The 15,304-nt window shown below is 54.9% G+C and overlaps 1 protein-coding gene across 10 annotated transcripts; it reads left to right on the top strand.

Annotated features, from left to right (window-relative positions):
- Positions 1–527: 527 nt before the first annotated feature.
- Positions 528–15,281, top strand: CAMKK2 (calcium/calmodulin dependent protein kinase kinase 2). Of its 10 annotated transcripts, none has more exons than XR_014684332.1 (18): positions 528–810; positions 4,408–4,521; positions 4,945–5,414; positions 6,153–6,200; positions 6,559–6,612; positions 6,750–6,801; positions 6,902–7,035; positions 7,737–7,773; positions 7,957–7,978; positions 8,071–8,159; positions 8,263–8,462; positions 8,545–8,598; positions 8,883–8,956; positions 9,194–9,281; positions 9,528–9,623; positions 10,019–10,166; positions 11,227–11,327; positions 12,038–15,281. XR_014684332.1 is itself a non-coding variant. In XM_084491422.1 (18 exons), the coding sequence occupies exons 3-18, from the start codon at positions 5,001–5,003 to the stop codon at positions 12,108–12,110; spliced, it is 1,668 nt and encodes a 555-aa protein (XP_084347548.1). In that variant the 5' UTR covers positions 528–739; positions 4,408–4,521; positions 4,945–5,000; the 3' UTR covers positions 12,111–15,281. The 10 variants fall into 10 exon arrangements, 7 of the variants coding, with proteins under 7 accessions (XP_084347548.1, XP_084347550.1, XP_084347549.1 ...); XR_014684333.1 differs by having other exon boundaries at positions 12,035–15,281; XM_084491422.1 differs by having other exon boundaries at positions 528–739; positions 10,038–10,166; positions 12,035–15,281.
- Positions 15,282–15,304: the final 23 nt, after the last annotated feature.

Raw genomic sequence — 15,304 nt, 5'->3', positions numbered from 1 at the left:
TGTGTGTGCTGAGTGAACCCTGAGCACAGGGCTGCCGCCGGTCCCTTCTGCTGGTACATCCTTACACCCCGCTGCTGTACAAAAGCTGAACCTCCTGGTTGTAAAGGCAGACAGGTACCGTGCCAGGAAGCGCTCCGTTAAGCCGTGGGGCTGGTAGCGATGAGAAAGCAGCTTTGGGACCAAACCTGCCTCTGCTGGAGCCCTGCCAGGTGAGGCAGGAGGATAGTAATAATAATAATAATAATAATTTAGCCATGTTTATTAAAATGAAAAGTGGTCCGTGTGCCCTGAGGGATGCTGGAGTCCCTTGGGCCGAGCCCCGTTTGCAAACCCCGTGTGGGGACAGAGAGGAGGCCGAGCTGGGGACCCCCCAAATAAATAAATAAATAAATAAATAATATAAAAAAAATACAAACACCCCCCCAGGGCCCGGCTGCTGGCGCTGGGGGCGGGCAGGATGCGGCTGCCCGAGGGGGGCGGGAGGGGGGAAACCTCCCCTTCCCCGGGGCGGAGCGGGGCCTCCCCCCCGCCTCCCTGCCAGCCTCCAGCCTCCATCCCAGCCTCCGTGCCCGGCTGCCTCCCTCCCTCCCTCCTTTCCTTTCCCTCCTTTCCCTCCTTTCCCTCCTTCCACCGGAACGGAACCGAAAGCAAAGGCGGCGCCGGGCGGCCCCGCTCCGGCCCCGGGGGCCGCGCCCTTCCCCGCGGCCCGGTACGGTCCGGTACGGTCCTATACAGCCCGGTACGGCCCGATACAGCTCGGTACGGCTCGGTACGGCCCGGCACGGCTCGGTATCGGTCCGGCCCACTCAGGTCGGTGCCTGCGGGCGGGGCGGGGGCGGGGGGGTTGCGGCTGAAGCCGAGACAAAGCCGAGCCCGGTGCTGGGGGACGCCCCGGTAGCAGATCCGGCCTGCGCGCGGCTCCGCCGTTATTTATTTCATTTCATTTAATTATTATTAATTTTTATTTTATTGGGGGGGGGGAGGATCGGTGCTGGCACTGCCCCCAGCCTGGGTTGCGGGGTCCCGGTGGCATCCCGGGGGGGGGGGCTGGAGGCTGGAGGCAGAGGGGAGGCCGGTGCCAGAGGGCTCCGAAGGGGTCTGGGGGCTTTTGGGGTTCCCCGGGGCTTCCCCTGAGCCTGCAGGGTTCATGCAGAGAGCAGCGAGGCTCGCTTCACCTTCGGGACCAAGTTCCCATCTCCGCTGCACGCCGCTCGCTGCCCCCCCCCCCGGGGAGCCCTGCGGCTCCGTGCCCCACAGGGCTGAGGGTCCCAGCCCCTCCCGGCCCCCCGCCACGAGCCCTTGGGGTGGGTGCAGTGCTTTGGGTTAGGGCAGAAGGATGGAGCCTGCTCCAGGGAGCACTGGCATCGGATGTTCCAGGGGTAGGCGGCCTTAATGAGGCTGGGGAGGTAATTCGGGGGAGGTTTTGCTTCCAGCTTGGCCCCAGTATCTTTAATTAGTGTTGGCAGCGTGCGGGGCCATAGGGCGAGAGGCTCAGAGCCCATCCTGATGCCAGGTCCGACGCTTGCACTCTCATTTTGGGATGCTCATTGTGTCCCACTGAAGCAACGTTAGGCGGTATCATCACTATTAAGAAGAAATCTCGTTCAAGATGCTTTTTTCTTCCAGTTGGAACCTGCCACGGGATTTTCTGCCCCCACAGTGCTCCCGGCCAGCCTTGGTGGTTTCCTCCCCAGCTTGTCCCGGCCGCGGCGATGAGAAGCCCGGGGACACCCGGCCTCGGTGTGGGCTGGGTGCCTCATTCCAGTACCTCGTTATTTTGGGTGTCCTCCGACTTCTGAAGAAGCCGCTGAGAGATTTTTTCCATTAAAAGTCAGCCGGGGATGCATATGGTCTTTGTATACTACGGTGACTAATAGATTTCTGGCAAGGTCCGAGCTCGCCCGTAGGAAGGGAAGCGGCGCTCGATGCCCCGGAGCTGCCGCTGACACCGCTCCTGGCACCGGTGCTTCCACCGCTCGCTGGGACCACGGAAAGCAAACCAGCGGCCGGATTCTGCCTGGCCGGAGCTGCCCCAGGCAACTTCCAGGCTGCTTTCAACCTCTGGGAGCAGGGGGAGGACGTGTGGGGGGAGCCTCTGCAGTGCAAACCGGCTTTGGTTTAGGTCTGTGCTGAAATCAGTAATTTTTGTATCGTTTTTTTGGGTAGCACGTGAGCTGATCTCCCCCAGCGGGATGGTTGGAGGTGGCGGCCGTTGCTTGCTTCTGCTGTGAAGGTGAAAATGGGGCTGTGAGGGGCTCGGAGCATCCCTCACCCTGGTGTTTTAGGGTCCGTGGGTGGCCCCTGGGCTCAGGCAGGACTGAGTGCCACCTGCGGGTGGCTGTGCTGTGTCCCCATGCTGCTGAGGGGCTCCTGGCCAACTCGGGTTAGGGTCAGGGGCACGATGTCAACAGAAACGACCCCCAGAGGTGTTGACTCTGCTTCCACCCTGAGTGAGGCGTTGGTTTCTGTGTGCTCTGGCATCTATCAGTGTGGGGCCCACATGGGGACCCCGCTGGGTCACCTCGGTGGCCACGTGGGCTGTGTTGGTGGCTTCATCCTTGCAGGGGCCACTTTTGTCCCCATTCGTTTCCACCAAGCCACGTGGCCACGGTGCGAAAAGGAGGGACGACGCCCGGGCTTCCCAGCCCTCTTTCCCTTTAATGCCCCTCTCCTCGGTGAATTAGATGCGAGACTGATTGCTTCGATAATCCTGCTGCAGCCGCTATGGGTTAGACGTGGCTCGCAGCCAAAAGCTGGCCCGATAAATCATTCCTATACACCAGGCTGCTACAGTTCCTGAGGATTTTGTGGCATGTGCTTTTTGCTTTTACGTAAGGATCTGCTGGATTTCACACCAGAACGCGCCGCTTTTCCCTGCACAATGCTGGGGGTGGGCGGGTGAAGCCCCCAGGCTGTGTTTCTTCCCTTTGGCTTCATTCCCCCACAGTCAATTTTGGTTTTCCTCTGCCCAGTTACACGGCTGTCTTCCTCCTCCTCTTCCTCCTCCTCAGCATCCCTAAGTGCTTATTAAGGCTAACTGGCTGCGTTATCCTTAGAGGTTATTCCCCCTCCCTTCAGTAGCTGGGTCTCACTTTTGGGTTTTGCTTGGGAATGGCATCCCGGCATCCTCTAAAAGGCCGGATTCTGCATCCACCCTTTTTTTCGTACAGACAGAGGGAAAAAGAAAACCACAAAACTTATTCTCCACTGTAGGAGTTGTGAGGATGGTGCTGGGGTGACTTTTAGCCTCTTCCCAGAGCCCTGGGACGCCTGCTTGAATTAATCAGCCCTGAGCTGTTTATCCTGCTCAAGCCAATTAACTCCATGGTCCAGGGCACGCTCGCTTCCGAGCCTTATTTCACACCTCCACTTTGCTGTGGCCCGGCAGAACGGCTCTCGCGTGGCCACCGGGAGGAGATGGGGACGGCCACGTCCCCCTGGGGACCAGCAATCCCCCGGGGGTGGCACTTGGCCGTGGTCCCCCTCGGCGCTGCCTTTTTTGGTGCGTTTTGCCCGGGCGGCCGCGGCGCTCAGCCAGGGTGCAGGGCACGGCGTTTGGGCCCCGGCCCCGCTGGGTGGGATGGCTATTTATAAACGCTGCCTGGCGCGCTTCCCCAAGCGATGCGGGCAGATGGAAACTGCTGTCGGGTCCATCCGGGCCAATTTGGGGCAAAATCAAGGGGAAGTAGGGGTGTTCCTAATAATTTTAGCGTATTTTTGAGCGTGCTTTTAAACGAGCTGCCGTGGTCCTAACGGCTTCATGCGTCTTGGTGCTGGGATGCGCTGCCAGCTGCACCGGGGGAGTTTCGCAGCCGTGGTTTCGCTGGCAGCGCCCGCGGGTCCCGGCTTTCTTGAATAACGAAGCCCCGGCCAGGAGCGGATTGAGCGGCGTTTCTGAAATAGTTCTGTCCTTGTTGCCGTTCGGCGGCTTATTTATAGCTGTCGCATCGCTCGCGCTTCTCCGGAGCGGCGAGCTGCGCTGTGCCGACTCGGCTGCGCTCTCGCTTCAGTGCCGGGGGTGAAATAACTCAGGTTTACAGATCAGGGCTGGAAGTGGCAATTTGGCCTTCAGAAAGTCTGGAGGAGGGGGGCACCGCTTGAGTTTGGCACTTGCCTTGTAATCGGTCTAAAGCACTTGTGAGCTGGGTGCAGCCTGGAAACTTCAGCACGGCCGAGAGGAGCTAATTTTAACCTGCGGCCCTGCCAAGGTGCAGGAACTGGGCGGAAAACCCAGCGAAGCCTGGTCCTGGGCACTGATCCGGGGTGGTTTTATTCATTTGCAGCTCGTGGCGACTTGGAAACCTAGAAATGAGAAATGATGGCACAGCACGGCACAGGAGGAACGGGTGTGTGGCTGCTGGCCCCATGATGTGCTGCTAACAGAATCACTTTCTCGTTTCTTCCAAGGTGCAGAAATCCTGTCCTTGCCAAGGAGGAAGCAGGGAGGAGGAGAAGCCGTGCGGATGCGGCACGGCGGGCAGAGGTGGTGAGCCTCAGGGCTGATCCCGCACCCCGCGCTTGGTAAGTGTTTGTACGCCCCTGGGAGCAGCTTCGTTGCTCAGTTTGGCAGAGATCTGCCCGTTATGAGAAGGAGAGATGGGAACCGAGCGGTGTTTTTGTGTGCTTCATGCAGGGCCTGCTCCTGCCCACGTAAAATACCACTTCGGGGGCCTGGTTGCTGAATTCCCATGGTGGTGCTGTGCCCTGGGGGTGCTTAAATAAAAGGGGTGAGCAGAGAATTAGCGGTGGCTGATAAAGGGGGAAGAACCCTGCCTGGTGCCACTGGGTTTCCTCCGGTCACTTCACCTAACGTTAGCTGAAGCCATTTTTTAGGTGTGAAAGCCCTTTAGGGACCTTCCCCATGCGGGATCCTACCGGTAGGTGAGGGAAGGGCACAAAACCTCCAAGCCCTGACGCAGCCCTTGTGCAACACCATCTTTGCAGGTGCACGTCCCCGTTGGAGCACCGCCGGCTGCCGGGATGAGGCCGGCGGCCTCGCCATGCCTTCCTGCGTCCCCGGCAGCTCCCCCACGGCCCCCCGGCCCCCACGCCACGCCGGAGGGTGCAGCCAAGCACCCGAGCTGCCGCTGAGCGCCTGCCGCCGCCGCACCATGGAGTCGCTCATCGTGGTGACCGAGTGCGAGGCGACGGGGATGGCGAGCGAGGAGGAGATGAGCGTGGCCGCCGGGGAGGACGGCCGGGAGCCGAGGGCGAAGCTGAACCTCTCCGGCCGAAAGCTGTCCCTGCAGGAGCGCTCGCACACTGCGCACTCGCCCAGCAGCAGTGACGGCGCCAGCGAGCGCTTCATCTACCCCTCCCTGCCCTACTCGCCCGTGACGTCCCCGCACTCGTCCCCGCGCCTGCCGCGGAGGCCGACGGTGGAGTCCAACCGGGTCTCCATCACGGGACTGCAGGTGAGGCTGCAGGCCTCCTTCCTCCTCCTCCTCCTGCTTCCCTCCCTTGTATTTTTGGGATGAAGTCCGCAGGAGTGTGGGGGGAGGGTGGCAGGATCCTGGTCCATCCCTGGCTGTGGGGACAGCCACAAGCTGGGGGACTGCACGGCTCCCCAGGTTAATGCAGTGGGGAGAACGGGTTGGCTGCGATTCCCAGTGCTGCCAGCTCGCCTGGATGTGTTTTGGGGAGCTGGGGTGCGGAGCAGCCAGAAATCAGATCCTGGTCCTGCTTAATCTGCCCAGATGCAGGCAGCTTCACTCTTTAGGTCCTTTCAGGAATTGGCAATTTTTGGGTTTACCCTTAAAAAAGACAGACCTCAATGAGGCTCGGAGAGAAAAATTGTACTGCCTGCCCTGGCCTTCTCAGCACCGACAGCAAACGGGCAGCAAACACCCCCAGGGCAGCACTTTGGCTGTTGAAATAAAAAAAAAATTGGTGCTGGGCAAGCGTTAAAGCCCCGGGGCTGCCAATCGCCGCCGCCGCCCTTCATGCTCTCGTTTCGCATGAGCGGACAACGCCGCCTGCCCGGCGGTGAACGTTGGTAATTAGCTGTCTCTAAACGAGCCGGCGCGTGGCCGCGTGGTGTTATTGCTGCTGAACCCGAGCTCTCCAGCTCCATCCTGGAGCTGCCAGCCCGGGTGTGGAGGGCAGTGGCCACGCGCCTCAGCTCCTGGCAGATTTGCCCTCTCTCCCCGCAGGACTGCGTCCAGCTCAACCAGTACAAGCTGAAGGATGAGATCGGGAAGGTGAATATTCTCTGGCTTCAGGGATGGGGTGGGAATTCGGGGTGGGAACGCGTTGGTTTTGCTCTTGCTTTCAACCCGGTGACATCGATTGTTGAGTTTAGCCCTTCTCTGTGGCAGCTCCCCTGGCTCCATGCTTCAATGCTGGTCTTTTGGGGTTGTGCCTGTTGATTTATTTCTTTTAGTGATCATTATTTGTCCCCTTTTGAACAAAATGGGGTATCTGAGCTCTTCTGTGTCCTCCTGGGAGAACTGTGCTCCCCGCTGACCCCCGGCATTGCCTGGGCTTTGCAGAGAAGCCTGGCTTGGTGCTGGTTTTTGGTTTTTCGGATGGGTCACCCATGGCTGTGTCCCTCTCTAGGGCTCCTACGGCGTGGTGAAGCTGGCCTACAACGAGGACGATAACACCTACTATGTGAGTGGCCCACGTTCCTGGAGCATGCAGCAGGGACAGGGACAAGGATGGTGATGGGGACAGGGACGAGACAGGTCCCCTCTACTCACCTATGCCCAGTTTTTGCCCCAAATCTCACCGCTTCTCCCTTCTTGCAGGCAATGAAGGTTCTCTCCAAAAAGAAGCTGATGAGGCAGGCGGGCTTCCCCCGTAAGTGGCACCCGGTGGCATGAAAGCTCCGGGGCAGGTGACACCTCGGGGACACGGAGGGCTCGGAGCCATTCCCACCCCATTTTTGCCTTTCCCGCAGGCCGCCCGCCGCCCCGTGGGGCCAAAGGCGCCTCAGAGGGCTGCGTGCAGCCCAAGGGGCCCATCGAGCAGGTCTACCAGGAAATTGCCATCCTGAAGAAGCTGGACCACCCCAACGTGGTGAAGCTGGTGGAGGTGAGCGGGATGGGCCACCAGGACATCAGCATGGACGGAGGAACCATGGAGGGGCTGGGATTGGGGTGGAGGGGCTGGGATTGGGGTAGAGGGGCTGGGCAGCTTCCTCTTGTTGCAGATTCATGTTTTCCCTGTTACGAAAGGTCTTTTCTTTCCTCCTCCCCCTGCCTAATAATTTTCTTTCCTGCACAGAAGGGAAAGTGCAGAAATAATTTGCTTCCTTTGAGGACGCGGATCAGTTTTGGGGAGGAAGTGGTGTGCCCGTGGGCTCTGCAGCCGCACTGCCCACCACCCACTGCCTGCGTGAAACGGTCCAGAGGAAACAAAAATTGAGAATTAAGGACGGGCAGGCTGGAATTCATTTGGCTTATGAGTCAGATGATGCTTCCTGCGTGTCTTAAATATTTATTTCCAACTACATCTTTTCTCTTCTTCTTCCCCCACCTTGTGGGTAGAAGCTCCGAGATTAGCAGACCGAACCCACATGTTTTTAAATTAAAATGTCATGAGCAGGACCTGAGGGTGGGTGGGAGCTCACAGCCTGCCAGCACCCCCCTCCTTGCCCGCCCTGAGCTCCTGGGGGGGCTTGGTGCAAAACTGAGGTGGCTGATGCAAAATAAATTGCAATATTTCACTTGCAAGGCAATTTCTTGATTTTATTTTTGTTCATTGTCTAATTTCCTTTCTGCTTCTTCTGGCAGGTGCTGGATGACCCCAGCGAGGACCACCTGTACATGGGTAAGTGCCAACAGTCCATCCTCCCACATCTCAGTGTGGCTGCTTATGGGGCTGGGTCTCTGCGGGGTGCACGGGGCATTTTTCATATCTTTACCATTAAAATAATTGCTTTTGTGCTGGGACCATGCTTGCAGGAGCTCGCACCTGTACGTAATCAATAATTCCTGTTCCATTCTGTTTCAGTGTTTGAACTGGTGAAGCAAGGGTGAGTTTTCCCAATTTGCCCCCCGATGCATTAACATGGGGCCCCTTTCGGCACCTCCAGCCGGGAGCCAGCTCTGTCCTCTGCCTGTGCAGCCCCGTGATGGAAATCCCCACCCTGAAACCTCTCAGCGAGGACCAGGCTCGGTTCTACTTCCAGGACCTGATCAAGGGCATTGAATACTGTGAGTGCGGACAGCACGCGATTACTCATTTTTATTGTTCCTACCCCCGGGGGCTTTGCTCCTGCCCCCTTCTGCTGCATCCGTCGTTTCCCTTCGATCACAGTGCACTATCAGAAGATAATCCACCGGGACATCAAACCTTCCAACCTCCTTGTGGGAGAGGACGGGCACGTCAAGATCGCCGACTTTGGTGTCAGCAACGAGTTCAAAGGAGCTGATGCCCTCCTCACCAACACAGTGGGCACCCCCGCCTTCATGGCCCCGGAGACGCTCTCAGAAACCAGGAAAATCTTCTCTGGAAAGGTATTTAATAGCGATTTTTTTCCCTAATAACCCTCCTTGCACATGCTGTTGCAGATCTGAGGATGCTTTCTTCTCTCTGCAGGCTTTGGACGTGTGGGCCATGGGAATCACGCTGTACTGCTTCGTGTTCGGGCAGGTAATGGTGTTTGGTACTGCTGGTTTTGTTCTGGTGCCTGCATCCAGCCAGGCACTGGCTGGATTTTGGGGGCAGGAGCTGTTGTAATAATTTGGCCATTTTTAGTCAAATGTTATTTTCACGGCTTTTCAAATAAGACACTGCTATAATAAGAAGCCTTCCAGTATTTCCCTACAAGCATCTCCTTGTTCTCCCTGGGCCCCATGAGCCCCCAGCACTCTCCAGGCTGCCCTGCTCCTGCTCAGAGGCTGTTCCTCTCCTCAGTGCTCTTTTCTTTGCGGCAGTGTCCTTTTATGGATGAAAGGATCCTGAGTTTACACAATAAAATCAAGACCCAAACGTTGGAGTTCCCAGACCAGTAAGTACTCAAAAAAAAAACAACAACCCACAACCCCTAAACCATCAGCCCTTATTTTAAAGCATGTCTGTGCTGTTGTCCTGGGCAGATTCCAATTTTTGGGCTCTCCCAGCTCCATGCATGTGGGACCATGCTCCACATTGCCCAAAACAGGGATATTTTGGTTGTCTGGGGAGGACAGCAGCTCCATGCCTGGGGCTGGGTCCCTGTCTCATCTCTCCCCTCTCCTCTCCCAAGGCCAGAAGTGACGGATTTCTTGAAGGATCTGATTACGCGTATGCTGGATAAAAATCCCGAATCGAGGATTTCGGTCCCTGAAATTAAGGTACTGCCCCCAAAACCTGCTGGTGGCCGTGGCCTCACTTTCGTGGGGCTCTTCTTGCTCGGCTTTTTTGGGCTCAGTTTGCTCGCGCCAGGCTAGGTTCTCCCCATGTGCCCAGGCCCTCCCCCGGGCAGGTAAGTCCCTGCTCCTTCCCCTGCTCCGGGGCCCGCTCAGATTTGGGACCTTTGGTGCCTCCAGAAGTCGCAGGCAACGGAAATCCCCTGAGCCTGGTATTTCCTCTGCTACCAGGCAAGTACCTTGCAACAGCCTTTGGCAGGAGATTTCTGGTCCTTCGCCCCTGCGGGAACCTGGAAGGGGCGAGAAGCTGAGAAAATGGAGACGAAGGTAGGGGGAAAGGATTGCGGGGGATTTGCCGAACCGGTCCGTGCTCCTCCAGCGGCTGCCCGGGACGCCAGCTGTGCGGGCAAGGAGACCAAGGGGTTTCTGCCTGGATTAATTCTGATCCGAGCCCGGGGCTCGATGGGGCTCCCCATCACGGCTGTTCCTGCGTGCGGTCTGGAGGAAATCCCCTCTGTAAGATACGAGTGGCGATAGGTTTTCTGTAAAACCCACGGGGACGCGGTGTTGCGGCGCTGCACGGTGCCGAGCTGGGACGCCGCGTCTCTCCCGTGCTCCCTCGCATTTTAGAAGGGTACAGGTGCCGTAGCTTGGGCGAGGAGATGCGTTTGCCAGGCCTGTTGTGGTTGGAGTTACGAAAAAGAGGCAATCGTCCCTGACAGGCTGTGTTATTAATTGAAGTTGCACCCTTGGGTCACCAAGAATGGAGCGGAGCTGCTGCCCACCGAGGATGAGAACTGCACCCTGGTGGAGGTGACGGAGGAGGAGGTGGAGAATTCGGTCAAGCACATCCCCAGCCTGGCCACCGTGGTGAGTATGAGCAAGGCGTGGTGAGTGCAAGCGAGGCACGGCCTGCAAGTGTGCAGGCCCAAAGGGGAAAAGCCCAGGATGAGAGCTCTATCCCAGTGTGTTTCGTTCAGCCCCAGATAATTCAACGTGCAACTCTACCTTTCTCCACACAAGACTAAAATCCTGCTCTTGCTCTAAAGTGATTGCAGCAGATGAGGGTTGGTTTTTCCCCATTTGTGAATTTTGGGCTGACCTCTGTGGTGGGCGCTGGCTGCAGGGGCAGGCTGCCCAGCACTGCTGGCCCCCTCAAAAATGCAGGTGGGTTCAGCCCAGCTCAGGGTGAATCAGCGGAGTGTGTTCCTGGGAACCTTTTTAAATAACGCACTGCCTGTGGGTAGATTTGAATTTTCCCATTTGCATTTGTTCCTCAAAATTACCCTCCAGCCCCTGATCTCCATACATCCAACTGCGGGCATCACACTCGAGTGCCAGCCACACGTGGCTTCGACTCTTGAATTAAATTCCTTCCCCCACGGGACCTGGCTGGCACGGGCATTTCACATGTGTGAGGGCTCTCGCTGCACGGTGCTGAGCAGATGGAGAGCCCAGAGAGGGAAGAGAAGCAATAAAAATTCAGCTGGGGGTTCCCAGGTGCCGAGGGAAAACTGCACTGGTCCCTTTCTTCCCCTTTCCCCGTCCCTTTCCATTGAATTTTTCAGCCAGATAATAATGGGCAAATGGGGATTTGCAGTTACGGGATGCAGGAATCGGTGAAACCTGCTCCCCTGGGTGGAGGAAAGGATCCCACACTTGGTTTTGCTCTCCTGCCCAGCCTCGCACCAAGCGTGGCTGTGATCTGCACCCTCATCTGTTGTACCACGGCTTTCAGATGAGGATACAACCTCTGCGTTAAGCAGTGGGAGGCTTGTAAACGTGTGTTTATTTATTTATTTTATTTTAAAGAAAGGGAATTTTGTTTTCAGTAGTTTAATTTGTTGAGCACAAGGGTTGGGTGTTCCTGCTGCTCTTGAATGAAAAGAAAAGCAGTAGCACCCTGCCCAACCCCCACCTGGTCTTGCAGATCTTGGTTAAAACGATGATCCGGAAGCGATCCTTTGGGAACCCGTTCGAGGGCAGCCGGCGGGAGGAGCGCTCGTTGTCCGCCCCTGGGAACCTGCTGCCGTAAGTGTGGGACACCCACGACCTGCCCTGCACCCCAGCCAGGATGTTAACATGTGCTCTGTCTGATCACAGCTCCTTTGTGGGGCCTTGGGGGGAGCTGGGTTTGTGGTTTCGAGCACCCCTGACCCTCCCCTGGGGTGCAAAGCTTCTTTTCCCAGTGCTTCCAGCCTGTCACCAGGAAGCTGGGGTGGGGGGAACGTGGTCAGGGTCATGAAGGCTCTGTGGTGGGGACGGTGCTGGTGTCACCTTCTGCTTTGTCCCAGATGCTCAGCAGGGGTTAGGTGGCTCCTCTGGAAACTCGTCCTGTCCAGAGGTGACTTGTCCTCAGCCCAGGTGACCCCTGCTGCCCTTAAACACTGCCCACAACTCCCAAAATATGAGACAAGGCTCAGTTTGCCTCTTTTCTCAGCCACACTGGAATGGGCAGGCTGAACAGCAGCACATTTTGTTACCCCTCTGGAGAGGGGTCGGGATATTTCTGGGTCTCCCCCATCTGCCCATGGGGCCACTTTTTCCTGCAGTCCTAAGGGAGGGGGACTGCCAGGAGCACTGGGAGCTCCAGCCTGGCTCTGGTGCCTGCCCAGTCCTCCAGACACCCACAAAACGACATGCAGGGAGTAGAGGCAGCTTTCTCCTCCCTCTGTCCTCACCCTGCCCCAAACAAATTGCGGTGGAGGAGGCTTAAACCGCTTACTGTCCTTTTGAAGCAGGAAGCAAGGCAGTGAAGATAACCTGAAATGCAACGACTTGCCCAACGTGGGAGAGGAGGAAGTCCTTTCGTGAACGGCCGCTTTACGGTTCTGTTGAGCAACTCGGTCCGGGGCATGTTACAAAGCGTGCGGCTGAGGATGAGTGACATTAACAGAGCCCACACCAAACGCAGCATGACGCGGCGCTATTTCAGTGTAACGCTGGGTGTAGAGCTTACATAGCAGCATGTTGTAAGACATCCGACTCCCGTATCCGTCATAACCATTGAACATCTCTGATTGCTTGGACCGCAGACTTCTCGTGGGGGGAAAAAAAAAAAAAAAAGGTGCTGGCAGATCCCGGAGAGGTGAGCGATGGTGTTGAGCAGCAACAGCGCATTGCAAAAAAAAAAAAAAAAAAAAAAGGCAGTCAAACAAAAAAAAGCATTTGGAACTGCTTTTACCTGGTTTTTCATGCCAAAAAAATTTCCAGGCACTATCGCCAACGTCCCAGGGGTGTTGTATGCCCATCTCGTGCGCACGTGCAGAAGTGTGAAGCTTTTGCAGAGCGGCATGTGCAACAGCAAAACGACACTCACGCACTTGGAGGGTTCACAACCTGCCAGAAATGTTGCATCTATTCCTCGTCGTCCTGTTTTGGTTTTAATTGACACCTTTTTAACTGCATGAGAACAAAGCAAAACCCACCTTTTCAGCTTTTTTTTTTTTTTTAAGAATGCCTACCTTTGTGAGCCGAGTTGTATTAAACAGCATCTACAGGATGTTCAGAAAGTGAGGCTAATTGCAGCGTTTGAGGACGCTGCCTCTCCTGAGGTCTTGGTGTTGGTGGGACTGCCAAGGGGTAAGTTCAATACTCAGTGTATGAAAGGAAAAGGTACTTAAGGGCTTAAGTTCAGTCTGAACTATTTTTGCTGCAGACATAAGAGTGAAAGGTGGTGTTTAGCTGAATGTTTTGAACAGCAGAGGAAGCACTAACAAAAGTTTGTTTCTAAATCTTTTACTTGATCTAGATAGCTATACTATAAAATTCAGGGTAAAATCCTTCACTTCCATGTACATTACATGGTTTACTACAATTAAAAATAATACAACTTATGCTATTTTTTAAGTATAGACTTAGGGCTTGCTTAGACTTTAAGATCTTAACGAAATACATAGATTAGCTAGTAATTTTCAAAGAAACCTTTGTTTTCCAAACTCTTCATTTGGATTTTGGGGCCAATGCTGTGTACTTTTTGCAAGTTCGTTACCAGTAATTTGTGAATGCCTGTGGATCAGAGACTTGTTAGTAAATTAAGTGTATACCTAATTCATGGATTGTTTCTTATGAAGAGCTCCTTCACCTGCAGTCAGATTTCTCTGATCATTTTTGTGGTGCTTGTTGAAAAAAAAAAAATAATCGTGTAGTGGGAGAGACTCTGGCTTCTGGACTCATGTTCACAAGGTCTCTGTGCTCGGCCAAAGCTGGAGAGCGGCAGCGTGTAGGTGAGCTGGCGGAGATCAGGGTTTGGCTGAGCAAAGGGGTCCGGGTAAGTACGGCTGGGCTGTGGCTGGGGCATGGGGCCAGGAGGAGAAGGTGTTTTAGGAAACTGAAGTGTTAGGAGTGGTGGGATGGCTGCCTGCTGACCCCGCCACAGCTGCCCCATTGTAGGCTTTTAGGACGTGACTGTTCCCTTGTCTTCCGTCACCTTGGGCGCTGCTGGCAGCAGAGTGCTGAGGCTCTTGGCTGCGGTGGGACCTGGCCCAGTAAGTCCTGGCTCTGACGGGTCCTTGTTGAAGTCGGGTGGTGTTAGTGAGCGCACAGGTGCCTACACAAGCTGCCCCATATGTCTTTTGATCACCTGAAGCGATGCTCCCCGAAGGTCGCAATTCGTTACTGAAAGATTGTGCTGCTGGCCTCTCTCCAAAACCAGTGCCTCTGGTTTGTGGTTTGGGAGCAGTACGGTGGATTTGGGAGCCATAAGATGCACTGTTTTCCTCCCATTTTTTGTCCAAGGCTATGCCAAAGCCCTGCAGCTTCAGCTTTGGGAAAACCAAACAAGTAACTTGGGTGCCAGCACTACTACCACTGCCTCCTCCCCTGTCTCTGAACAGAATTTGTTCATCGTGGAAACGATGATTGGGAGTGGGCATCTTGGTTCTATAACCTTGTAAATGGACTTATTCTGAGGGAAAAAAAAAAAAAAAAAAAAAAAAAAAGAAAAAAAAAGGGATCTGATTACTTGTAGCTGGTGTGTAGTGATGTGTGTGGTGTGTTTTTGTTAGAGGTGGGTGAGCTGTAGCGATGCTCCACGCTGAGCATCTCCAGCTGGTGATTTGGCAGGTGCCTAGCAAGACGGGTTAAATTCACCAAACAGGATTGCCAGGTGCAATGCAGCTTCTGAACAGAACCTCCACCAGTTCCTTGGTGCCCAGTCACAGTTACTGGGACTCAGATGCTAGCATAGATCGGTCTTATGGACAGTGTGGGCTTGGTTCGTATGGATCCTAAGGCTCAGCACTTCCTGAAGGTGCACTGCAAAAGGCTTGGATCTTAGTGCCAGCTCTGGTAAGGCTGCAGCCAAATGCACGTTTCCAAACGAAACTCGATGTAGATTTTCTTGTTGATTCGTTCTGTTGAAAGCGTAAAGCTTGGGTGTGTGAGGAAGATGTATCTCAATGCATGACCTGTTAGAGAAGCAGTACTGTATGTTTCAATCTGCCCAGTTCCCTGTCTGCTGTTCCTTAGTAATAAAGCTCGCTTTTTTCTTATAGTGAAGTAAACATTTTGCTTGTGCCTTGGAACTGGGCTACAGCTTGATTTCCCCAATTCCCCTCCTTTCAAGCGAGCCCAGTGCTGACTGTGGGGTTAATGCTGGGTACGAAGCCTTTTGGGCTCTGAAAGCACACACAGGAAAGTGCTATGGGGAAACCGGGCCTCTTGTGCTGAGTAGTTTTCTTGGTGGTCCCCTCTTACCTATCAGGCAACTGATCTGTTTCTTTTTTAGAGTCCTGAATATTGGCAAATTTTTATACTGTTTGTTTAATGACCAAGGCTTGTGTTTCATTCCTACCCCTTTATTATGCATTTAACTTTATCAGGTGTATCGAGTTTAAATACTGTGTATTTACCACTTTTAAATTATATTACCGAAGAAGAAAACAACTAAGTGTTTTTCCACACAGCTGTTCAAGCTTCTCTGTACAAGTTGAAATAAATGACATGCAACCACACCCTGAATTAGTTGATCAAGGGGAACCGTTATCCTGTTTGACTGGTCTTTATCA

Source organism: Aythya ferina (genome assembly GCF_964211825.1).
Source record: "Aythya ferina genome assembly, chromosome: 17".
In the NCBI taxonomy this organism is placed as follows: domain Eukaryota; kingdom Metazoa; phylum Chordata; class Aves; order Anseriformes; family Anatidae; genus Aythya; species Aythya ferina.
The sequence above is the reverse complement of the archived record's forward strand: the minus strand, read 5'-3'. Positions and strand labels throughout refer to the sequence as shown.

Coding starts and splice junctions, on each gene's coding strand:
- CAMKK2 (XM_084491422.1), top strand. CDS start 5,001: ATGCCTTCCTGCGTCCCCGGCAGCTCCCCCACGGCCCCCCGGCCCCCA. Junction 6,613..6,749: donor AGGACGATAACACCTACTAT/GTGAGTGGCCCA, acceptor CCCTTCTTGCAG/GCAATGAAGGTTCTCTCCAA. Junction 8,463..8,544: donor GGAAAATCTTCTCTGGAAAG/GTATTTAATAGC, acceptor TTCTCTCTGCAG/GCTTTGGACGTGTGGGCCAT.